This window comes from Zootoca vivipara, chromosome 1 (genome assembly GCF_963506605.1).
Source record: "Zootoca vivipara chromosome 1, rZooViv1.1, whole genome shotgun sequence".
Classification (NCBI taxonomy): domain Eukaryota; kingdom Metazoa; phylum Chordata; class Lepidosauria; order Squamata; family Lacertidae; genus Zootoca; species Zootoca vivipara.
The window spans coordinates 56,395,730-56,421,470 of NC_083276.1; the positions used below are offsets into that span (position 1 = coordinate 56,395,730).

At 41.7% G+C, this 25,741-nt stretch overlaps 1 protein-coding gene across 1 annotated transcript in view; it reads left to right on the plus strand.

The window, feature by feature from the left end:
• The first annotated feature begins 2,614 nt into the window (after window positions 1–2,614).
• Window positions 2,615–25,741, plus strand: part of LOC118088015 (catalase) — a 29,084-nt gene continuing 5,957 nt past the window's right edge. Inside the window, exons 1-8 of the mRNA XM_035121238.2 lie at window positions 2,615–2,801; window positions 16,208–16,379; window positions 17,591–17,701; window positions 19,480–19,610; window positions 20,956–21,060; window positions 21,764–21,889; window positions 22,497–22,688; window positions 22,811–22,963. Coding sequence (XP_034977129.2) covers window positions 2,736–2,801; window positions 16,208–16,379; window positions 17,591–17,701; window positions 19,480–19,610; window positions 20,956–21,060; window positions 21,764–21,889; window positions 22,497–22,688; window positions 22,811–22,963 — 1,056 coding nt within the window. The 5' untranslated portion in view covers window positions 2,615–2,735. The remainder of the gene's footprint in view (window positions 2,802–16,207; window positions 16,380–17,590; window positions 17,702–19,479; window positions 19,611–20,955; window positions 21,061–21,763; window positions 21,890–22,496; window positions 22,689–22,810; window positions 22,964–25,741) is intronic.

Here is a 25,741-nt window from a genome sequence, read left to right on the forward strand (position 1 = left end):
ACTTATTCTTTAATTCATCTACTTTAATTATTTACTCTTACGAAACTGCAGGTTATTACAATGATCCTGCCAATGTCCTTATCTGTTTACAATCTGTTTGTAAATATTCAATAAACCATTTCCATTGATTTATAAAAAGTTTGTTATCTTGATTTCTTATTTTACTGGTAAGTTTTGCCATAGTCCATAAGTTTTTATATCCATTTTTATTTAATCGGGACTTCTTCGTTCCATTTTTGGGCAAGTAACATTCTTGCTGCTGTAGTCGCATACATGAATAAATTTCTATACTGCTTAGGTAGTTCTTTCCCTATAATTCCCAACGGAAAGCTTCTGGTTTTTGTTTTTTTTAAAAATAATAATAATAATGTTATTTTAAACATCTTTTTCAATTCATTATATATCATATCCAGTAAGCTTTAAGCTTACTACAAGGCCACCACATATGATAGAAAGTGCCTTCTTTCTCTTTGCATTTTCAACACTTATTCAATTTTTATTTATACATTTTTGCCAATTCACTCGCTGTTAGATACCATCTATATAACATTTTCATGTAGTTTTCTCTTAAACCATAGCACACTGTAAATTTTATATCTGTATTCCACAATTGTTCCCACGCTTCCATATCTATATTATAACCAATATCTATTGCCCAATATATCACTGAAGATTTTACTTGCTCATCCTTTGTCTCCCATTCCAGTAATATCTTATACATTTTAGACAGCACTTTAACATTACATTCCAACAGATCTCTCCCTAATTGTGATATTTGTTCCCCATACCCTCGTATCCTATCTTTCTTAAATACTTCATTCAAATGATGATATTGTATCCATGTTGTTAACTTTCCTGATAAATCCTTAAATTCTTTTAATTTAAACTCTCCTCCCTCTTGTTTTAATAAATTTCTATGTGGCCAGTGTGGTGTAGTGGTTAAGAGCGGTAGACTTGTAATCTGGAGAGCCGGGTTCGCGTCTCCGCTCCTCCACATGCAGCTGCTGGGTGACCTTGGGCTAGTCACACTTCTCTGAAGTCTCTCAGCCCCACCCACCTCACAGGGTGTCTGTTGTGGGGGAGGAAGGGAAAGGGAGAATGTTAGCCGCTTTGAGACTCCTTCAGATAGTGATAAAGCGGGATATCAATCCAAACTCTTCTTCTCTTCTTCTATAAGTTGTCCAACCTTCTATCACATTCTTTTTCTTTACCGCTATGGCTTCCAATGGTGATAGCCAAAGTGGTGTTTCTGCCCCAAATAAATTTTCCTAATTGTGTGATTTGTAAATCCTTTGTGTACTTTCACCTTTTCATACCACAAATAGGCATGCCAACCAAAAATATTATTATGACCTTCTTAATCTAAGATATGTGGATTCTCCAATGTCATCCATTCCTTCAACCAACAAAGACAAGATGCTTCATAACATAATATCACATCTGGCAGAAAGAAACGTCCTCTCTGTTTTGCATCTATCAATATTTTATATTTTATTCTTGGTTTTTCTCCCTTGCCAGATATATTTTGAAATATATTTTTGCCATACATTGAAACAATGTATTGAAAAACAATTGTCTGTCATCTGGGGGGGCATTGGGTAGCTCCCCTTCTTTTGTATCACTTTTTCTTTCTTACAGTCCTGTCCAATTCCTGGTTTCTCTTCAGTTAGTAAAAATCTTTTGCCTTTTACCAACAACTGAATTCTTGCAGGATCCAGCAATTAGAAGGGACTCGGACATACAGCCTAACACACACCCCAAACTTACAACACTGTTATACGGTTAAGTACATTTTCATAGCTGCCAAGTTATCCCTTTTTTTAAGGGATTTTCCCTTATGCTGAATAGGCTTCCTCGCGAGAAAAGGGAAAACTTGACAGCTATGCATTTTCATTGCAACATTTCATTTATTTATAAAAATATATTTATGCACCACCATATCATATAGATCTTTATCACAGCAGTTTACAACAATATAAATACATAAAACCAAAGAAAACAATATAATAACAAGTTAAAAGCAAAAAGAAATAAATAAAAAACATTGATAGACTCTCTCTCTCTCTCTCTCTCTCTCTGTGTGTGTGTGTGTGTGTGTGTGTGTGTGTGTGTGTGTGTGTGTACCAATCAGGAAGTCAATGTTACTTATTTTCTGGTTATCTTTAATTTTTAAGAGAATTAAAGCTAAGGCTGCAGTAGTTTCAGACACGTTTGCTCCCGATCCCGCCTCACCCACCACATTGGAGGCTGGGAAGAGATTCCTCTCGGTAGCAGCTGAGAGTTCTTGACTATATGATTAGATATTTAGCTCTCTGCACGTAGCGATTGTCCATTGATGAAAACATGTGTTGCAAGAAGGACCGATGTTATGCAAAGGGAGATAAGGATCATTATTATACTTAATTGATGTTCAGAGCAAAGAAAGCAAAGCTCCACTTAGCCGAGCAGGTAAGGTCAAATAGAAAAGGTGTGAAATTTTACTACTTACCAATAGCCGTTGGGGAAGAAGCGCAGCGAAAAGAGCTCTGGCCAATCAGGAACGAGAAGGGACGGGGCTTGGGGCTGCTTACCTTTCCTTGCTCTCGCCTCCTTCGCCTCCTCATCGCCGGGGCAATAGGACGAGGTGAGCGCGGAGTGCGCTGCGCTCGAAGCGGGGGTCGCTCTGCAGAAGTCATTCGCCTCTTTCCCAAGAAGCTCGTCGCTGCCAAAAGTCATCCTCGCGGCCGTCTCGAGAAATGGCCGAGAGCCGAGACCCTGCTAGTGAGCAGCTGAAGCAGTGGCAAGAACTGCGGGGCTCGCAGGTACCGAAGAAAGCCCCCCCCCCAAAAAAAAACCATTGGCACTTTCCACACAGCACGCGCGCTAAGTATTTGGTCTGCATTCAGTGGGCTAGTAGCTGCCTTAGGACGCAGTTAGGCGCGACCACCATCTGAGAGGCGGCGGGGGTGGGGTTGGATGGTGACGGTTGGTAAAGTCCATAGGAGTGGTGCTTCCCTAGACTTAGAGTGGACATTTATAATCCACTGTCAATCTCGGGTGCTGTTAACGGGAAAGAAGGAACGAAGTGTCCAGTGCTCGTGGGGGTGGGGGCCAAGTGCCCGCGAGGGCCAGTTGAGCCCGTTGGGGAGACCTAATAGCTGTAGAAGGGAGTAGGGCTTCTGTGTCCTTAATAGCTAGGTAGCAGAGATGAGCATAGTTTTTTGGGGGGAAGATAAACTGCAAATAGGTTGTTTAAATGTGGGCAAAATGCAATTAAGAATGTTCAAAGCCAGGGATTTCTGTTTGCATCAACTTTAGGCTGCAATCTTGGAAGCCCCATTGAAAAAGATGAAATGTGCTTCTGAGTAGATATGTTCAGTATTATTCCCCCACCCCTTAAATTTATCACTCACCTTTCCTCTGTCATAACAAAGCAAGACACTTAGTTCTCGACTGGTCCTGAGTTCCTGAGTGGTCAGCTATCCAGTCACTAACTTGACACAGACCTGCTTAACTTCAGCTAAGGGGCTTCATGACCATTTGGACCAAACCCTGAGACCGTTTGATGCTCTAAGCTGGCTCATTGGTGCCAGGGACGGACTTTGGTAATATGGCAACCTGAGTGAGGACAAAATTTGGTGCCCCACCCCGCAAATCCCCCCCAATTTTCACAGTAATTATTTTGGTATATTTTGATCTAAACTAATGATTGAATACCATTTTCTGAGTTGCAACTTGTGACGTGCTGTGCCAAGACCTCTGTGCCCTGTGCCACCAACTGCACCACCCTAAATCTGGCGCTGGCTTCAATGTATTATTCTTTAGTTTGTTGATAATCCTAATAAAATACATGAAAACAGACTACAAATTAACCAAGTACATTAGCTATTAGATTCTAGTGCCCAAGTGACTATTTATGCATTGGTATATGTAGCAAATTTTAATACAGTTTGAATGATTCTACTGAAATATTTTTAACCACTACGGTAGCTGAAATACAGTAAAGAATGTGCTATGTTGCTGTTTGCACTCACTTGTATAACAGCAGAACCTCTGTGATAGATATGTTTTTATCATATACCTAGACTTTTAATGCAATCAAAGTGCAGGAAGTACAGTCTATGATAAAAGCATACTTACTGCAGAAGTGCTGATTTTATGCAAGTTAAGATTATCCCACTGCCTGAGGAGGGGGTGAAAATATTTAGTTTACTACTATGAACTTACTAAGGAATTTTGTTATGTCAGTTTACAGATTTAATAGAGCATAGAGTAATTTAATAGAGCATTTATTTAAGGAATTTATATCCAACCTTTCAAAACGTTCCCATGATAGCTTACAGAATTTTCTAATTTCAATTACAGAATTTTAAAATATGGATAATTTCATGACTTACTGGTAATTATACTTGTTGACCAGAGGGTTGTATAAGCATATGAGAAAATGTGTCTTCCCAGAGGAATCCACTTCTCAGTTACACCTGTCAATTACAGAAGTCCGTACCTTGCTCTTTGAGAAACATTGGCATATAGGCCCATGGCTTTTAAATGAAGAAGGAGGAAAATAATGTTGAGTTTTAAGAATTAGAATTGGAAATAAGAATAAGAAACCCGCCATAATTATATTTAAGAATCATGAAAATCAGAAAGAAGGGATCTGAGGAAGTCACAAATACAATGTTTAACAAATTAAGAATTTGAAATTTTTTATTTGTTTGTTTGTTTGTCTATTATGCTGAAAGATATAAATGGTTGGGGGGTTCCCTATCCCAATCTCTCCTTATGTCTTGGGGCCTCCTGGTGGCAGGGGGGGGGTTCAGGAGCTGGGGAGAGGGGGGTGGGGACAAACCCAGCTTTAAAATGGACTACCTTCGACTCTCAACACCCGCAGGATCCACTTGTGGCAGAAGGGGACTTGTGGGGGGAGGGAGGGAAGGTGGGCAGAAATGTTTTTTTAATGTTTTGTCTTTTTGTGTTGTTATATAAAACTAATAAAAATTATTTAACAAAATAAATTTTACTTGTAAAAGGGAAACAAAGGCAGGGATTCTTATTTTCTGAAAAGCTTTTGATCAGCATGTGCTGGTTTATTGCTTTTATCATTTTTAATTGAATATTCCCCGCTTTTACTTCTCTAATAAAAATGGAATGTAAATGAGATACAGTAGTAGTTATTTTAGGACTACAGGTGATAAGAGTTTTATAAAGACTCTTAGTCACCATAATTGAATGCAAATACATATTCCTTAAGCTATTTTGGGTATGAGGAGTACCTTTATGTCAACCATAATCTACTACTATTTGTATTTCTGACTTACTGTATAATATGCTATGCATGCATACATGGGTGTTCAAAATTAAGTTCCATCAAGTTCAGTGGGACTTACTTACAGATAAGCTTGTGTATTATTTCAGGCTGCAATCCTACATACATACATAATCTGGGAGTTAGTCTTACTGAAGTAGAAGTTCTGAGTAGCCAAGCAAAGAAGTTCACTGTTAATTTTAAAATTCCAGAGATTTTGGAATATACATTTTGGAATATATTTACAGACTGAATATATGTTGTACTATTTGCAAAATTGGGGTGGTTGTATGAAGGTAAATACTGATGCATGTGGTTTTTACATCTTTTTTAAAATATAATTTAAAAACAATTACCTTGAGGGTTTTTTAAAAAAAATATTGTTAAAATGAAACATGTATGTATTTTACAAGCAAATATGTTTAAGTCTTGACATCCAAATCTTTTAAAACTGAATTCACGACTGTCAAAGGGATTAGATTAAAGCATACCCCAATTAAAGCAAATTAAAGCTTTGATTGAATTATGGGAGAAATGACTTTTGAGGTCAAAGTATTTTCATTATGTCACTATTTTGTATTTTTGTGACAAATTGTGACTATTTGTTACCACTGACCTCCTAACATGAACACTTATTTTCTTCTAATGAAAGAGACTAGTGATTGTTTCTGGAAAGTCTGAGCACTTTGGCCAAGCTCTTAAGAGCTTTCTGTTGTTGTTGTTGTTTAGTCATTTAGTCGTGTCCGACTCTTCGTGACCCCCATGGACCAGAGCACGCCAGGCACTCCTGTCTTGCACTGCCTCCTGCAGTTTGGTCAAACTCATGTTCGTAGCTTCGAGAACACTGTCCAACCATCTCATCCTCTGTCGTCCTCTTCTCCTTGTGCCCTCCATTTTTCCCAACATCAGGGTCTTTTCCAGGGAGTCTTCTCTTCTCATGAGGTGGCCAAAGTATTGGAGCCTCAGCTTCAGGATCTGTCCTTCCAGTGAGCACTCAGGGCTGATTTCCTTGAGAATGGATAGGTCTGATCTTCTTGCAGCTTTCTAGGCTTATCCAAAAGCAGGGGTCAGCAAGGTTTACCTTGCCTGGGCCGGTTCACTCCCTTCATGGAGTGGAGATCCCTTCGTGGGCCAGACTGTGCGCACGCGTGAGTGCACGTGCCTGCGATTTCTGGTGTCTGCATCTGCACAGACGTGATTTCTGGTGTCTGCGTCTGTGAGATGTGATTTCCGGCGTTTGCACATGCGCAGATGCAATTTCCAGCACTGCGGAAGTGAGTCCCTGCGTGTGCCGGTTTAGCGCAGTGTGCGGGGCCTCGCCGAGCGGGTGGCTCGGTTCAGGGGCGGCTCATGGGCCGGTTAAACAACCCCTGTGGGCTGCTTGTGGCCCATGGGCCTTAGGTTGCCTACCCCTGTCCAAAAGGCTTGCACTAGCTCAATGGCTTTTTGACTTTGCATTGAACAAATGACTTCAAATCCTTTGCGCTCATTGAACTAGTTTCATGGCCTTTTTGTTTACATGAAGACTGCTAGCCAATTTTGATTGGTATCTTTGCATGTGTATGGAATGAACAAGCAGATAAAAATTATGTAGTGCAAAGGGTGTATATGCCATAGCAAAATTTTTGGAACATGCTCCTTAGTTGTAAAGCTGTGTTCTCTTTGTTGCAGTAAGAAAACAATATATGCATTCAAATGGAGAGCTTGGTTTAAATTGGTTAGCTACCGGTAAACTTTATCTTGTATTTAAATCACTAAATTGAATCGCACTGATTTAAATTGGTCCACTCTAGTCTGAATACTTCTTTACAAGGTGACTGTAAACTCATATTGTGATGGAAAGTCACTGAATTTTGTTGAGATTCATTGAAATGCAAATGAGAAAACAGACTACAGCTACACCATTGCTGAAGTGATAAAATCGGAGCCTGAAGTTTGGAGGTGGAGTGGTTCCTCTCTGTCACCATGTTCTTAATAGCACCTGTGAAAGTACAGGTAACATAAATTGTTATGGATGGACAAAGGAATGGGTGGAGAGAGATGAAAGGTGCAGTTCATTTGTGTGCCACCCTAAAAGCATTTTGCAACCCTCTGTATTGGACACAATAGCATAGATGCACACAGAGAGACAGAAGAAGAAGAGTTTGGATTTGATATCCCGCTTTATCACTACCTGAAGGAGTCTCAAAGCAGCTAACAATCTCCTTTCCCCTCCTCCCTCACAACAGACACCCTGTGAAGTGGGTGGGGCTGAGAGACTTCAGAGAAGTGTGACTAGCCCAAGGTCACCCAGCAGCTGCATGTGCAGGAGCGGAGACACGAACCCGGTTCCCCGGATTACAAGTCTACCACTCTTAACCACTACACCACACTGGCTCTCATTTAACATTTTGTAAGCAGAACCTCCCTTTTCCTCTGCAACCCCCTGCTGCATAATCTGCTCTGAGGGTCTCCCAACCCTCTGGAGCAAATGTGGGGTTCAGGGGGGGGCACAAGGTGGGGAAAGGGAAATCGTGTTGCACAAGTGGAATTCTGGTCTGCTTTTAGATGAGACCACTGGATATAACCCATAATGTTAACCTTCTGCAATAGTATTGCAGTTAATGGATATAGCAGGGCATGCTATAAGAAGAATCTGCCAGATCAGATTAGTGGCCCATCTAGTCCAGTATCTTGTTGTGTGGCGAGGCCCTGGACCCCTAGCTCCCCCCAAATAAATGCACCAACACAAGTATATTGGGTTAATGGGATAAATAAGGCCACAACCTTATTGGTTACTGATGTGAGTGGTTTGGCTTGGGCAATTGGGTGAAGCAAGACTCCTGCCTGACTGCAGGAAGTCTCTTAAGGGTCAACCACTGGAAGGGGGAGCCCTATGATGTACATCAATTGAGCACCCCCAGGGTTACTGTTGGGGTCGTGGCATGGCCCTAGCCCAGGTTTCAGACAGGAATCACACCCCCGGATCCCTTTAACGGGATACCCTTAACGTGGAGGGGCAGGTGGTGGAACAACCTCCCCTCCCATAATAAGGCTTACCCAATGCCTGCCTAACCCTTCAAAGTTGTGACGATTGCTACTAGGTAGGCGCAAACAAAATGGCTAGTGCCAATTATGCCAAGTGGAAAAATTCCTACCCGGCCCCGACAACCAGGCGACGACATAAGTCACAGCAAGGCCATAGTCAATCCATGCAAGATAAGAGGGTGGGTGGGCTGGGAGATCCCACGAACGGAGGCAAACAAGAAGGCTGCTTCTCCAGCTGCATCACGATTTAAACAGGTGTAACCACGCCCCCAGGCGAACCCATTGGTTGGCTGGGGGCGTGACATGGCCGGGGATCCTGATGACGTAGGTGATGTTCCTCCACCCACTCCAGGGTTGCTGCGAGGACCCGGATTCTGACCCGCAAAGCAGCCCCTCCTAAAAGGGGAAGCTGACTTCTCATGGTAGTCAACCAAATGTCTGTGGGAAGCCTGCAAGCAGGACCTGAGTGCTGCAACACTCTTCTTTCATGTGGTTTCCAGCAACTGATACTCAGGAGCATGTTGTCTCAGCACACCACACTTACAGCAAACAGGTATATCTCTTGTAGTTAATACTGACATAGATCATAACGAACTATTGTAGAAACGTGTGTCTTTACGATTTCCATTTGTGCTGCTAATTCGCTTTTGAGAAGATTGATCGGTTGAGCTGAAGATTGATCGGTTGAGTGGATCTTTCCACAATGAGCTGTGCCCAAAGCAGCTCACAGCAAATATTCAAAACTTTGAAATACTGAGCACTGAAAATATAAATACTGAAGAGCATGTAGGCGAGCTAGCAATGCATTCTTTGCAATAAAAGAAACCTATTCATGAAATAAGTGAAAATATGGTAAATTGTTTTTTTTAAAGAATCGCAAAATGCCAAACAGCTAAAGTTTGTTGCTATAACCATGCCTGGCTATCCACTGTTCTCTGAAACCATTGGCAGGTTTAAATCTGCAGAGCTCTTTGCTGGCCTTGCATATATCAGACCTTTTTATTAGATTATGCTGGAAAGCCTATCTAAATTTTTCAACTCCAACACATGTTTATATACATTTTGAGACGCATTTCATCCTTCTGAATACCTGTTTCCCCAAATAAATTGTGGGAAATTGGTGCATTTCAAGAGGTGTGAAGATGTCAAGCATAGCTGTCATTTGACTCAGTGATAATTATTTTAATTTTCAAAGAGTGTTTTGCAAGTCATATGCTTCTCTACCAACTTCGCCATAGCTAATTTGGAGCTCTTGTGTGAACTGATTATGAGTCTCTGTACAACAACCAATATTGCCTTTCTAAATCTTGTGACATGTTTAAGTGGTTTTCTTTTAAATATCCAACACCCAGGGGCTTTAAATGGTTTATTACAAAACTCCTTTGAAATGAAAGTGGTCATAATGATATGGGGATGATAAATTCACATAAATTGTCTCAAGCAAATAGTCTTCATTGCCAGGAACTCTTCAACAGCCGCTTACAGTAACTTCCCTGTTTAGGGAAGCTTTTAATATTGGATGAATTATTGTATTTTAATATTTTGCTGGAAGCCACCCAGAGTGGCTGGGGAAACCCAGTCAGATGGGCGGGGTATAAACAATAAACAAATAAATTGAGGAATGTCACTGTGCTGTGTCTTTCTTTCCTCCACTTCCTCCACTTGGAAACCATAGTAAAGGTAAAGGGGCCCCTGACCATCAGGTCCAGTCGTGTCCGACTCTGGGGTTACGGCGCTCATCTCGCTCTATAGACCGAGGGAGCCGGCGTTTGTCCGCAGACAGCTTCCAGGTCATGTGGCCAGCAGGACAAAGCTGCTTCTGGCGAACCAGAGCAGCACACGGAAACACCATTTACCTTCCCGCCGGAGCGGTCCCTATTTATCTACTTGCACTTTGATGTGCTTTCGAACTGCTAGGTGGGCAGGAGCTGGGACCAAGCAACGGGAGCTCACCCCGTTGCAGAGATTCGAACCGCCGACCTTCTGATCAGCAAGCCCTAGACTCTGTGATTTAACCCACAGCGCCACCTGGGTCCCTATAGTAAGTGACACAAAAAAATCTGCTAAAGGAATCCACAATTCTTTGGTGGTGGTGGTTGTCATTGTTGGCATCCAACTGTCTCAGGAGAAAATGGAGGAGTGTACCTTTAGGGGTAAAGTCAAACCATTGGAGAGTTTCTTGGTCATGTATACACAATGGAAGGTGGCAGGCTCACTAAGGATCTCTATGGGAAGCTGGCTTCCCCACTAGGCATGCTGGCAGACCAACTCTGTGTTATGAAGATGTCTGCAAATGTGACATGATGACTGGCAACATTAACCCCGCTGTGTGGTCTAAACCACTGAGCCTCTTGGGCTTGCCGATCAGATGGTCGGTGGGTCAAATCCCTGCAACGGGGAGAGCTCCTGTTATTCGGTCCCAGCTTCTGCCGACCTAGCAGTTCAAACACACGGCAAAAAGTGCAAGTAGATAAATAGGTACCACTCCAGCGGGAAGGTAAATGGCATTTCCGTGCGCTGCTGTGGTGTCAGTGTTCCGTTCCGGCAAAAGCGGCTTAGTCATGCTGGCCACATGACCCAGAAAAACTGCGGAGCAGACAAATGCCGGCTTCATTGGCCTGTAAAGCGAGATGAGCGCCGCAACCCTAGAGTCATCTGCAACTGGACTTAACTGTCAGAGGTCCTTTACCTTTTTTAATGGGAATCCCTTGCATATGATCACAGTGCCTGAAGACAGTCAGGTTGAGTATCCACAGCAGTGACCAGAGGAGGAATGACTGCTGGGAACAGTGCAGAGAGAAGAAACACCATGGTGCACCTGCAGCAGAAAAACTGGATGCCTTCATTTGCCCCATCTGCAATAAAACATGTCTCTCCCGTACTGTTGAAAAGCGAGTTACCAGATGGTGCAGAACAAGGACCAGGTGACTTCTACTGTGTACCTAAGTAGCTGTTTGTATCTCCTGGCTACTAGAATCTGGATGATCTGCAAATATTTTCATGACAGTAGAATAATAGTCCAGATTGTTAGCTTTTTTTAAAGGAACAGAGATCCCAATTTCTGATTGCAGCTCATGTAGCAAATTTATTTGTGTGCATAAATATAAACTGCTCTCTGTTTGAAATATGAGCCATGTTCTTGCAAAGCTTTAATTTAATGCTCACAAATAATATGCCTGTTACTTAAGTGCAAAAGGGTTATCTACACTTAATCGTAAGTGGGTTGTCCATTGTTGTTGTTTAGTCATTTAGTTGTGTAACTCCATGGACCAGTTGTATAACCCCATGGACCAGAGCACACCAGGCACTCCTGTCTTCCACTGCCTCCCACAGTTTGGTCAAACTCATGTTCGACCAAACTTCGAGAACACTGTCCAACCATCTCATCCTCTGTCGTCCCCTTCTCCTTGTGCCCTCAGTCTTTCCCAACATCAGGGTCTTTTTCTGGGAGTCTTCTCTTCTCATGAGGTGGCCAAAGTATGCCATTTACCCTCATGAGGTTGTCCATAGAACATTGCTAATGTGTTTTCCTTTTCAAAGCTTCCTGAGCTGCTTCTGTCCAACATATATTCTCCTGGGAAGAAATGTACAGCACAGTTCTATGCCATTCATACAGGATTTCATTGAACATGCTTCATATATCTCTTTGATTAAAGCAGTATATGTGGGGTTTTCCTCAAAACATGTATACTGTCAAAGAGATCAGAATGAGAAATCCACACTTGCCCAATGACCCTCAGTGAGCTTCCTGACTGACTGGCAATTTGAAACCAAGTTCAGCCTTCCATTCGCTTTTAAGGTATGCTGCATAAAACTGCACAGAAGCACAGAATGCTGCTTGCCTTGTTTTATGTGACCTCAGCCTTAGCCCTGTTTTAAGGAAGAAATACATGATTTCACACATGCGGTTTTTATGGCATGACTGCAGTTGTCACTCAAACAGGTTGACCAAAATATGTTGCTCCATCATTCCCTTTGGGAATTGACTGACACTCCTGTCAGCCTGTCCAGAGTAGCTGCTTTGACTAAGTTTCTGTGAAGATGGCACTGCCTGTCATTTTTTAGGGAATACATGTAAATTGTGCACAAAGCTAGCTGAGATACAAGTCAGTGTAAATGATGGGTTAGTGTAATTGCTTTTAAAAGGCAAGGAAACCTTTTCTTTGTGAAGTGGTTATGGAAAGCAGCAAGCACTGCAAAAAACCAAGTCTGTTCTACGTCTGTGGTTCTTGTTGACCAGACAGAGCTAGGCAGAGTTTCTGTGATTGTTCAGGTAGGAGAGGAACTGTGGGGATGGGTCCCTAGACTTGGGCTAGGCATCTTTATTGCCTCCTACCTAACCCCATATAAGATTAGCACTCTGAGGAGTTTCACTGTGAAGCATCTCATAGTGACAGGTGTTGTCTTGTGAGCTGGGAAAAGGAGACACCTGAGCTGAGTTTTGATTCTTTTTTCTTCTCTGGGAAAGTCTTTCACAGCAACAAGTACGCATGACACATGATGGAGCTCATAGAGCCAAATTAGATTATAGTTGTTGTTTCAGGGGAGCGATAAGTATCTGGATGGCAGCATGTAGGAGGGGGAGTTTCATGCCAATAGGGAATTTCCTTCCAATGCAAATTGCAGCTTCAGACAAGTGAGTTTCAACAGGGACACAAAGGTTAAACTCTCATAACCCACTCCCCATGGGTATTTTCAATTTTTAAAAGAGTACATAAATTGCAAAGTCACCATCACATATAGTTTCTCCTCCTAAGAGGCTGCTTATTGCTTTTCTATTTCCATGTGCATTTTTCAGCTGCTGGTTTGGAACATATATGGCTGAAAATGTTGCAACAACTAACTATTCACTCCTAGCATACTCTTGTATCAGTTTTTGGTAACCAAGTGTTTGAATGCTAATTAATTCTTCACAATATTATGAAGGACTGAAATAAATAAATTTAAATATTACAGCAAATCTTTTAACTTTCCCTTGTGATAGAAAATAAAACATTTGTTAAAAGTTTCTTCACGTTTTACAATCACCCAATACCAAGGACAGTGCATATTATAATGTTTGGCTGTCTTCCCCCACTGCCCCACCTCCATTCTCATCTTCCCATATCTAGCAATAAAACAAGAAGTATTACTTTTGTAAATTAATGTGTACAGTTATTATATAGAACAGAAAGTTTATTGGCAGAGAGACTTAAATCTGTTGAGTTCACTTGTAGTCCATGATCAAGAATCTAGGTGTAGTCCTTAATGCATGATTAAAGCAAACATAGAAGATGCAATATCCTTTTAAATAATCTGTAAAGGAGCAAAGGCACCTTTTATCCTCTGAATGGGTGGTGCCAGGGTGATATAACTCCCCTGTGTAGTTATTCCAGAAGACTCATGTGCTCAAGCGGGTGGAGCTGTAGGTGCTGTGGGAGACACTTAAAAATTAATGCAAGATTACTTTTGCTAATTTAATCTGCAGAGGTTGATATTAGACATCTGAATTTCAGGATTGTGTCATGGCTTGTTATCTTCCTCGTGTCTGGCTTCCAGTTATGTTAACTACCATTCAAAAGCTCTGTTGGTCTCTCTGCTAGCTATGAATATTACTGTAGGCATAACCTGCAGTTTTCCACAGCATGGATGTACCCAGGATCAAAGCTAGGGGGGCACACCAGCCACGCCCCCCAGCTACCCGATCGGCTAGCTGGCAATGACGTGGCCTGGATCCCCCCCAGGAGGCGTGGTCAACGTGCATGCCGCCCTGAGAAAAGGGGGCCGTTTGCAAGACAGCACACGGAGCCACCCGTGCTTGCACTCCTGCCTCGCCTGCTCCTTTAATGGCAGCGGTGACTAAAAAGAGGCAGCAGCAGCTAACTTCAGCCCACACTCCTTCAAGTCACAGCGAGCACAGCACAGAAAGTGCTGCCTCACAATGCTCCGCGGCACCTCATGAAGTGCCGTGGAGCATTGTGGGGCAGCACTTTCTGTGCTGTGCTCGCTGTGACTTGAAAGAGTGTGGGCTGAAGTTAGCCCAGGTCCAGGTCCAGGTCCAGGTCCAGGTTTTTTCCAACGGAGGCAGCTTTGCTGCCGCTGCCGTTTCACTTCAGCCAAGCAGGCTGAGGTGGAGCACAGCAGGCCGCGCCCCTGCCTGTCCTGTCCAGCTGCCCTGCTTCTAGAGGAGGGCAGCTGCCCCCCCTGCCCCATGGCCTGCATCCATATTTCCATTAGTTAGTTTTAGTGCCATAGATAGTTGTTTATTAAACAAATTGAATATTGGTTTGTATGTAGCTGAAGCTTGGTTGGCTGAGCTGTGCCCCCAAAGGAACTCACGGCAAATATTCAAAACACTGAAATACAGAGCTTTGGAAATACAAGTATACAAAACATAGAACATGTCAGTAAATTCAAAACTGACAAAAATCAACAATTTGGCAAACAGGAAAAAATCAGTGTCACCAAAAAAAGCCCCACCAATCTAAGCTTAAGTACATAAATACAAAGCAAAATAAGAAATAACCAACTGTACTGTTCTGGCTGTACTCCAAGGAGCCAGAAGGAGAGCGGTAAATGGCATACAGCTGGCTACCAATGGAAGCCGACAGCAGCAAAAGGCAAATGTTGGTAGGGCAATGATGGTAAGCCTCTTAGAAGTACCAACTCTTGGTGCAGGTATTGCTACACTTATGGTGCCTTAAAGGTAAAGGTAAAGGGACCCCTGACCGTTAGGTTAGTCACAAACGACTCTGGGGTTGTGCCACTCATCTCACGTTATTGGCCGAGGGAGCCGGCGTACAGCTTCCAGCATGACAAAGCTGCTTCTGGTGAACCAGAGCAGCACACGGAAACGCCGTTTACCTTCCCGCTTGGAGCGGTACCTATTTATCTATTTGCACTTTGACGTGCTTTCGAACTGCTAGGTTGGCAGGAGCTGGGACTGAGCAATGGGAGCTCACCCTGTCGCAGGGATTCGAACCGCCAAACTTCTGATTGGCAAGCCCTAGGCTCAGTAGTTTAGACCACAGCACCATAATTGGGCATTTTATTTGTTTTCAGTGTTCTTTTTTTAAAAAAAGAAAAGAAAAGTGTTTCTTGAATACATATTTCCTGGCCTTTGCGTGCATCGGTGAATTGTGCATAAGCCCCCACCTCCATTATACCCACCCTCCCATTCCCCCCCCCACGCTTTTCCCTCTTCTGTGTCCTAAGCAATCCACATATCAGCAGTCGGACATCAATTGAAAGCACGCAAAATGTTTGCTGCCTGTATTAAATAAGCCAACATATCCAAGTCTTATGCTGTATTACACAAACAGAATTTGCTTTGGAAATATATAAGAAGATACATTTAGCCTTTAGTAATAGACAATGTGTAATATCCATGACGTAGGCTGGAAATTCAATTACTTTTCATGCCTCAGGCTTTAAATTATTAACTTTTTGTGAGTTGCTGGAAAACCAAGCAGTCTATTCTGTTAAGCTCATTTTGAAAGCTTAAAGGTAAAGCATAAACACAATTAAGTACTTAATTACTATGCACTTCAAAATTGGGTGACATTCAACTTTGGAGGTACAGCAGGGTGTTACTTATTCAACTATTTCTGCCTCAACATTAATTTCATAATAAGAACTCTTTGAAATGGTTTCCCTTTTTCACATTTCTATTGCTTTTTTAACATCTAGATTTTTATTACATGCAAACCTAACCTCTCCTAATAATTCCTATTATAAAATGATTGAGTTTAATGCTGGAAGTAATTTTCCCTGTAGTGTTGGAAAGCATATTATATCATATGTCTGTCAAATTAACCTATAAGCACATTCACTAAACGACAAAAAAAAGTAAAAAGCCGTGTGTAGGCCTACTTTTCCTTGTTCTAGTCTTGATGTTTTTTTCCCTTTTGTAATTAGAAACCAGATCACGTGACCACAGGAGTCGGTATCCCCGTGGCAGACAGTTTAAATCTCTTGACCGTGGGCCCACGAGGCCCCCTTTTGGTTCAGGATGTGGTTTTCACGGATATGGTGGCAAACTTTGACCGAGAGAGGATTCCAGACAGAGTTGTGCATGCCAAAGGAGCAGGTTAGTGTTAGAAGTTGCTTGTTGTTTTAAAATGAAAAGATGGAGAATTAAATATTGTGAACCAGCTTTGTCAGAAGGAACAAGAAAGCATAGAAGTTCCCAGAATGTGTTTCACTCAGTTTTGTAGTGCCGGACTTATGCTGTCATACCAAGAACGTGACTCCTGCCCTGGGCCTCAGACAAGCTCTGCATGGGCCTGATTCAGACACAATGCTCAGCCAAATCATGGCCCAGCACCCAGCAGAGTAGCAAAAGCAGGAGTGATTTAAAGTGGTGAGCAAACCAAGGCATTGTGTGAGAGAGTGAAGAAGAATTGCTTCTGCAAGCATCTATACATAAAGTGTCCTTTTTCTTCATCTGGGGGAGAAAATAGGCCAAAACATTAGCAAAGATACACCCAATAAAGGCAGAGATCTTTCCCCAACTGTCTTGGTTTGTGTATCAATACTTGGCAACTAGGGTTGCCAGACTCAATAGAGGACAGGACTTCTGTGCCTTTAATTGCCCTGCTCTCTTTTGAGTCTGGAAACCTTAAAGAGAAACCAGCAGACCCTTTGTTTAATGTCCTCTATTGAGTCTGGCAACCCTATAATGGCAACTGATAGTAGTTCGAACTTCGCCTGCATTCTGATTGATCTCTAAGTTATCTCCTGAATAAAGGTAAAGGTAAAGGGACCCCTGACCATTAGGTCCAGTCGTGACCGACTCTGGGGTTGCGCGCTCATCTCGCATTATTGGCCGAGGGAGCCGGCGTATAGCTTCCAGGTCATGTGGCCAGCGTGACAAAGCCGCTTCTGGCAAACCAGAGCAGCACATGGAAACACCGTTTACCTTCCCGCTGTAGCGGTTCCTATTTATCTACTTGCATTTTGACGTGCTTTCGAACTGCTAGGTTGGCAGGAGCTGGGCCCAAGCAACAGGAGCTCACCCCGTCACAGGGATTCGAACCGCCGACCTTCTGATCAGCAAGCCCTAGGCTCAGTGGTTTAACCACAGCGCCACCTGGGTCCCTATCTCCTGAATAGTTTCCCCTTATTAAAAATTAGTTCTCTGTTAATTATGAATCCAACAAAAATTGTGGTCAGTTGTTGTAGTTTGTCCTTTATTTGCAGCCCGGAATCAGATATTCTTACCAAAGTCCTTGGTGTTTAGACTGCTTGTTTCTGCTTATCTTCAGTTTTTAATAAAAGCAACCATTTTAAACATTTTAGGAGCTTTTGGCTATTTTGAAGTGACTCATGACATCACCAAGTATTGCAAAGCAAAAGTATTTGAGCATATTGGCAAAAGAACTCCACTCGCTATGCGATTCTCTACTGTTGGTAAGTCTTTAAAAAACACCTTTTGTGTGCCCATTTTATTTGTATCATGTGTACACATGCATTCATTAAATGGGTACTTAGAGGAGCTAATTTTGTTAGACTTCATGTAACTTCATGTTATTTAGGAGCTTTTGACTATTTTGAAGTGCCTCGTGACATCACCAAGTATGGTATTGCAAAGCAAAGGTATGTGAGCATATTGACAAAAGAACTCCAATTGCTGTTCAATTCTCTAACGTTGGTTTAGAATTGGCCTTTAGAAATTCTGTGCACGTCTATTTTATTTGTGCCGTGTGCACATGCATTCATTGAATGAGTATTAGAGGTAGTATTGAATGGGTATTAGAGCTAATATTTTCATTAGGCTTCTGATATCTTGTAGCTATAATATTTCATCAGTTGTGTCATCTATTGATTTTGATCATATAGTTGATTTAAAAATGGCCCCTTCAATATGACTCTTTAAAATTTGTATTGTTTTCCCTAATTTTTACAAAATGTCATTAAGCACACCAGTGCAGCAAAGGATTTCATATCTACTTCATAAATTATTGTTTTTTGTAAATAATTTTATGTTGATTTTCACAATTGAATTCCACATTTAATCACAATAGCACTCCCCCACCCCCAAATTCACAAATACCTTTTACAAAACCTTATCTTTGAGGTTCTTTAAACCTCATTACTTCCCTCCATTCAAAATTCCCTCCATTCTGCAAAATTCATGCTTAACCAATTATTATTTCTCTTAATTTATCCAAATTTTTACTGATTGCAACTCAAGGCCTGCTGGTGTTTCAACCTATTTACAATACCCTGCAATCGAACAATAATCATTTCCCATTCTTTTTCCTAACTTTAGCATACTTAATTTTCACCGGAAGGCGACTGTCTATTGAGTCAGATTTAAAATCCTGCACCCCTTCCTCCCAAGCTTTTCTCAATCTCAGAGGCTGTAGTTTTGGCCTCATTCTAACCGCCAAGGCACCCCCAAGCCGAAACTCTACCATTGGGAGATCAAATTTCCAACAAGAATCAAGTCAGAAGTCAGATTTTGCTTTTGGGATAATAATACTTATTGAGTTGCATAACTGTGAATGGAAAAAGTACAAAGAAACAGCAGTCTCACGGCAAAAGATGAAGGTGTCTGATGAGGACACTACATTGCCAGCTCTCAACAAACCAAACTAGGAAATGTTTGTGCAATGAACTCTTCCCATTCTGCCATTCTGTTCTTCTTAAAAACTATAAATGGCAATATATAGGTACAATCTTCAGCATAATCCTTTGAATTGGTGTTTTATGAATGAATGAATGAATGAATGAATGAATGAATGAAACTTCATTTGCGTCAGCCATTGGCCATAAGAACAAAAGAACATTGTGATATACACAGAACGAAATAAAAAGTCGATTATATAAAACACAGTTTAGGGTCCTGAGTCAGCAGTAAAATAGTGGACCTTATTTTGATTGCTCCAGCTAAAAACCTTGCAACCTTTGTTGTCATCTGCTCCTCTTGATCTGCCAGGATCAAGATCATGCCTGGCACTTTATAACATTCATTAGGTGAAGCCTAGGAGGGCAGTTTACACATATGATGGCCATGGCATAGCTACGTTCCCGAAGCAGCTATGTGAGCCCTTTGAATGACTGGCTTTGAACTTAAATGTTTCATACTAAATTCCCAGTATTAGAATGGATGTCAGTCTCCAGGGTTGAAGGAAAACTGTGTGCAGTTCTCAGTGTGTTCACGTTTATAAACCTTCCTTTTCTAGCGGGAGAATCGGGGTCAGCCGATACAGTCCGTGACCCTCGAGGCTTTGCAATGAAATTCTATACAGAAGATGGTAATTGGGACCTTGTGGGGAACAACACCCCCATCTTCTTTGTCAGAGATGCAATGCTGGTAGGTCAGCCCATGACAGATGTTAACGGGTGGTGAACAAAAGGGAGAGAGAAAGGCACAAAATACCTGAATTTGTTTCTTCCATGGGTCTTATTTAAAAAAAAAAAGAGGAATCATCTGCTAACATAAAGTACCTTTCTGTTAGCTTCCAAATGGTCATAATTATTGTTTTTGTCCAGATGTGTATTCTCTGTAACTTGAGCATTGAGGTTGCCTTTCAGTGTTTCATTTCAGTTCAGATTTTTTAATTAAGGTGAGCACATTGAAGTGATGCTCTGAAAAATGAGCTGCTTGCTCAAATGTTTGCAAGCAATATGCATTGCAATATGGATTGCCTGAGGGGGATCATTGAATCAGGCAGGCTGCCCTGGAGAGCAAGTTCCAAAGAGCATTCTAAAAAATGAGAAACTTTTATCTCTGAGCACATTCACCTTTTAAAATCGTTGGGTATACTTGTGGACTGAAATGGAAGATGTTCCCTTCTATACACTGGGTTTGGACCATTTAAATCTTTAAAGATTAACGCCAGCACTTCAGATTGTGTCAAGAAAAGCAATGGAAGCCACACAGTTGCTTTAGTGCTGGTGTAATTTTCTCATCCACTCATTTTGTTAATTAAAGTGATGGTTGCATTTTCACTAGTTGAAGCTTCATAAAAAGTCTTCAAAGCCAGGCTGCTGGATGTTGCAACACACATTTTGGAGCAGCTGTAACCAGTATATTGACCAAACCTACCTGAGAATCCAGAAAGCATGATGGACCCAACACTGCTCCCCAAATTACAAACCGGTTCCTTCAAGAGGGGCAGGGAGGGCATAAGTTCCATTGTTCATTGATCCTCTCCCTATGAACATCTCTGTCTTGTCAGGCCCGAGTTTCAGTTTTTTGTTTTTGTTAACAAATGTAGTTTCTCATGAGTTTTGTCAAAGTTTAGCAAAATAGGAATAAGCAGGAGGATATAATACAGTGGTACCTCGGTTTACGACGACAATCCATTCGGGGAGCCAGTCGCTCCCCGAGGGCATGCTTCTGCGTGTGCGTGAAGTGCCAATAGAGCACTTCTGTGCACACGCTCACTGCACAGATTGCTTCTGCGCATCCGCGTGCACGGAACCCGGATGTAAATACTTCCGGGTCCGTGGCGGTCGCTCTCCGAGTTCGTCGTAAACGGAGGAGGTCGCAAACCGAGGTTCCACTGTACAGTATTTCAGTTTTTAAGATTTATGGTTCTATCATCACTCAGAGTAAGTTTAGATATATTGAACATGCTTTACAGATAAAAGCCAACTTAGAATAAGGGATGTACACAATAATGAATTTTTCATTTGCATTTTGTTTGCATTAGTTCATGTCCTTTATCCACACCCAAAAGAGAAATCCACAAACTCATCTGAAAGATCCAAACATGGTATGGGACTTCTGGAGTCTTCGCCCTGAGTCTCTGCACCAGGTAGGATTTACTCTTTCTATCCCATTTGTTCTTTGCATTGCAGACTGAGTCAACTTTGTTTCCTTCGTATATCCTGTGTGCACCTTGGGACATTATTCTCTGGCTCTCTCAGATGGATTATGTGGAAACGAGATATTGTACTATTGATGTAGGGCAAAGGCTTCAGGGGTGAGGGCAGAATATTATGCTGAAAATAAATTATGGTTGGAGCATTCTTCGGTGGAGAGAAGTCCACAGTCTGCTATACAAAAGTGTACCTGGTTTTAGTGTACCTGGTCTGAAGAAGTGTGCGTGCACACGAAAGCTCATACCAATGACAAACTTAGTTGGTCTCTATGGTGCTAGTGGAAGGAATTTTTTTATTTTGTTTCGACTACGTCAGACCAACACGGCTACCTACCTGTAACTGGTTTTAGTTATGTGAGCTTTCATTAAGGATAGCTGGGGTAGATTTGTTAGTTTTTCGGTAGTGTCGTCCTCCCTGTGAAACGCCCTCGCTTCAGATGTCAAGGAGCTAAAGAATTACACAACTTTTAGAAAACATCTGAAGGCAGCCCTGTATCGGGAGGCTTTTAATGCTCTAATGTTTTTTATTATGTTTTTAGAGATGCTGTAAGCCGCCCAGAGTGGCTGGAGAAACCCAGCCAGATGGGCAAGGTATAAATAATAAAATTATTATGATGTTTTGCTGCTTTATGTTTAGGTGTCGTTCCTGTTCAGTGATCGCGGCATTCCAGATGGATTTCGTCACATGCATGGCTTCGGATCTAATACTTTTAAGTTAGTCAATGCTGAAGGAAATGCCGTATACTGCAAATTTCATTTTAAGGTAATAATTTCAGTTTTCCTGTTCAGCACTTGTTAATAACCATTTCCTACTTCTAAATCAGTATTACTGGAATATTAACATATTATTGTTTACAGGGTTTTGAAAATGTAGTTTTGCATTCCTAGTCTTGTAAGATTTTCATATGGTGCTTCTTGCAACTTATTTGAAAGATATATGGAGCAGTCTTTTGGTTGAATATACTACCGGTATGTAGTTCCTGCAGCTTCAGTAATGAGTGACACAATTCCCCTATGCTTCCTATACAATGATAGAATCATTTATTTTCTTAAACCACTGTTTGCCTTTGAAAGATTTGCGTTCTCTCATAGAATTACCAAACCACTGTTCTGTTTATTTAATGCTAATTTATTTAAATTTGAGAAGAAGCAAGTCTATCTGCACCTCTCGATATTGGCTTCTTTCCAGTATGGCAACGTCTTATGCCCTCTCCCACAGCAGATCTTTAGACCAAAGTCTGTTTCTACACACAGACTGGTCTCCTTAATAATTTTAATATTTCTTTCTTTCATCATTACTAGTATGCAATTCTTGATCAAAACAATTCTTAGTCAAAAATTCTAAGATGATGTTATTTTGATTTTTGCAGACTGATCAAGGAATCAAAAACCTTACTGTTGAAGAAGCAGGAAGACTGGCCTCTGAAGATCCCGACTATGCCCTGCGCGATCTTTACAACGCTATTGCTAATGCAAACTATCCTTCTTGGAGTTTCTATATCCAGGTTATGACATTTGAACAGGCTGAGAAATTTCCACTCAATCCTTTTGATGTAACTAAGGTAAGCGTAATTTCCATCCCTTTATCCTACATACTGGATATTAAAGAATAAAAGTTCTGCATCTGTATGGAAAGATATACTTGGAAGATGTCTGTAATAAATAGCATTATTGCATTTTATAGGTTTGGCCTCACAAAGACTATCCTCTGATTCCGGTGGGGAAGCTTGTCTTAAACAGAAACCCCACCAACTATTTTGCTGAGGTGGAACAAATTGCCTTTGCTCCAAGCAACATGCCTCCAGGGATTGAACCTAGCCCTGATAAAATGTTACAGGTAATGAGTATAGTATTTCATGGTCAAAAGCCTTAATCAATATGCATTACGTCCACAACACACCCTGATCCACCAAGCCTGCAACTCTATCAACAAAAGAAATCAGATTTGTCTAGCATGACTTGTTTTCAGGAAAACTCTGCTGGGTCTTAGTAATCACAGCATCCCTTTTAAAGTGCTCATAGACATAGACCAACTATTTAATTATCTGTTCTAGAACCTTTCCTGGTATCGACGTCAAACTGACTAGTCAGTAGTTACCTGGGTCTTCTCTCTCACACACACACTTTTGAAGCTAGAGACTATTTTTGCCCACCTCCAGTTTGCAGAGACCTCCACTGTTCTCCAACAATTCGCAGAGATTATAGGCAGAGACTCTGAAATTACATCCTCTCAAGCTCCTTTAATACCCTTGGGTGCAGCTCATCAGGCCCTGGAGATTTCAATTCATTTAAAGTAGCTAGGTGTTTCCTAACAACCTCTTTTCCTATCTTGGGCTGCAGCTCCCTCCTTACATCACTTATTCTGTTACCACAAAGTTGGGCATTGCTTTCCTTTGGGGAAGACAGAGGCAACGTAGGTGTTGAATAGTTTTGCCTCCTCTCTGTCACCCAATAGCATTTCTTTGTCTTCTCCACAAAGCTCATTATGAGCTTTAGCCATCCTGGCCTTCACCTTTGTTGGCTACTCGTGTCTACTCCTCTTTTGTGATTTCCCCTTAATTCCATTTCTTATACATGCCCTTAACTCCCAGCTCACCTTTAGTAGGTTTCTGTACCACCGCCTCAGTTTCCTGTGCGTAAAGGTAAAGGTAAAGGGACCCCTGACCATTAGGTCCAGTCGTGACCAACTCTGGAGTTGCGGCGCTCATCTCGCTTTATTGGCCGATGGAGCCGGCGTACAGCTTCCAGGTCATGTGGCTAGCATGACAAAGGCGCTTCAGGCGAACCAGAGCAGTGTACGGAAACGCCATTTACCTTCCCGCCAGAGCAGTACCTATTTATCTACTTGCACTTTGACATGCTTTCAAACTGCTAGGTTGGCAGGAGCAGGGACCAAGCAATGGGAGCTCATCCCGTCGCTGGGATTCGAACCGCCGACCTTCTGATCAGCAAGCCCTGGGCTCTGTGGTTTAACCCACAGTGCCACCTGGGTCCTGTACATAAATAAAGTTATTATCCCCAGTACCAGGTGCTCCCCTGTCATCTGTAATATTGTCTCTCCCACCCTTCAGGATTTAGTTTAAAACTCTCCTGTTCAGGTTCGCGAAACTGACTCCCATATATTAGAGCTGTGTGTATCACTGGTGTTTAATAAGATAAATAAATATTCAGCAGAATATTCTAATAATCTAGTTCTAAGAGTACTGCATTATTGCCAGTAGAGTTTTCCCCCCATCTCTAGGGTAGAATGACTGTGTTAATGTACTGCCAGTTCAAACGTGTACTGCTTGGAAACATACAAAATATATGAGATTTCTTTTTTCTTTTTTCCAAATATAAGGCAGTCCTAGAAAAAACACATGATTCTCTTGTGGCTTCATGTGATTGTGTTGTGGGAAGTTTGCTTATTAGCGGATATATAGTAACTTCTGTAGTAAACTGTTTTAAATCAAAATTAAGACTGTAGCTCCACAATGGCTTTCAACAGTCTCAGAGATTTAAAGTCCCAAAGCAGCTCATAAACCAGGCATCCCCAAACTGCGGCCCTCCAGATGTTTTGGCCTACAACTCCCATGATCCCTAGCTAAGAGGACCAGTGGTCAGGGATGATGGGAATTGTAGTCCAAAAGATCTGGAGGGCCGAAGTTTGGGAATGCCTGTCATAAACTCTTTAAGAAGGTAGTCCTAATTGCACCTGGGGAGAGCCGTCACATTTATAAACTTGATAATCTGTTTAGGGACGTTTTTAATATTTAATGCTGTATTGTTTTAATATTTGATTGGGAGCTGCCCAGAGTGGCTGGAGAGACTCAGCCAGATGAGCAGGGTACAATTATTATTATTAGTATTATTAGTATTATTATTATATAATTTCCTAGTTTCCACTATGGGAAACAGAATGCTGGACTGAGACCTTTTGTATTCTCTTGCATGTTCTTATCACCCTTGTGAGAAACAATTCCTCCTCCTATTGGCATTAGGAGCAAGGAAGAGCTTAAAATGAACGGATATTGCCACCATTGAACCCATATATAACTATTATTTATTATTATTGGATTAACAGAATTTTTTTATTAAGAGTTTCCGCGGGGACTCACAGCAAATAATTTGTACAGATATAAATCGCCCGAAACTCTCACACATCAAACAGCACATAAGGATTTGACATAAAAATATATAGTTGGCATGTGTTATGAAATCGGTAAAACAAAGCTCCATCCTAAAGTTCTGTCTTTTGGGTTGTATCTTCCTCAAGCTTCAGCTTTATGCTGCCTGGAGCGGAAATGACTTCTTTTCCACTTCCATTCCACAGCCATTCTCTCAAATGGGTTGGCACTCAGGAACTAACATTTACAGCCTCTTAGAACGTAAAGTACATCAACAAACAGGGAACTTTAAGAGCTAGGAAAATTCATAACTCACTTTAAAACGTTTAGGGAAACTTCACTGCTCTTAATGGCTTACAGCATGGAGACGAAAGTTGTCATCCAAGGTTCTGAAGTTCTGAGCTATTTGCCCATAAAGGTGGCATCTGTCTGCCTCACCTCTCCCACTGGGTATGCACAGCTTTGTTTGAGTGATGTACAGCGGTGGGTTATACATGCACAGCAGGAGG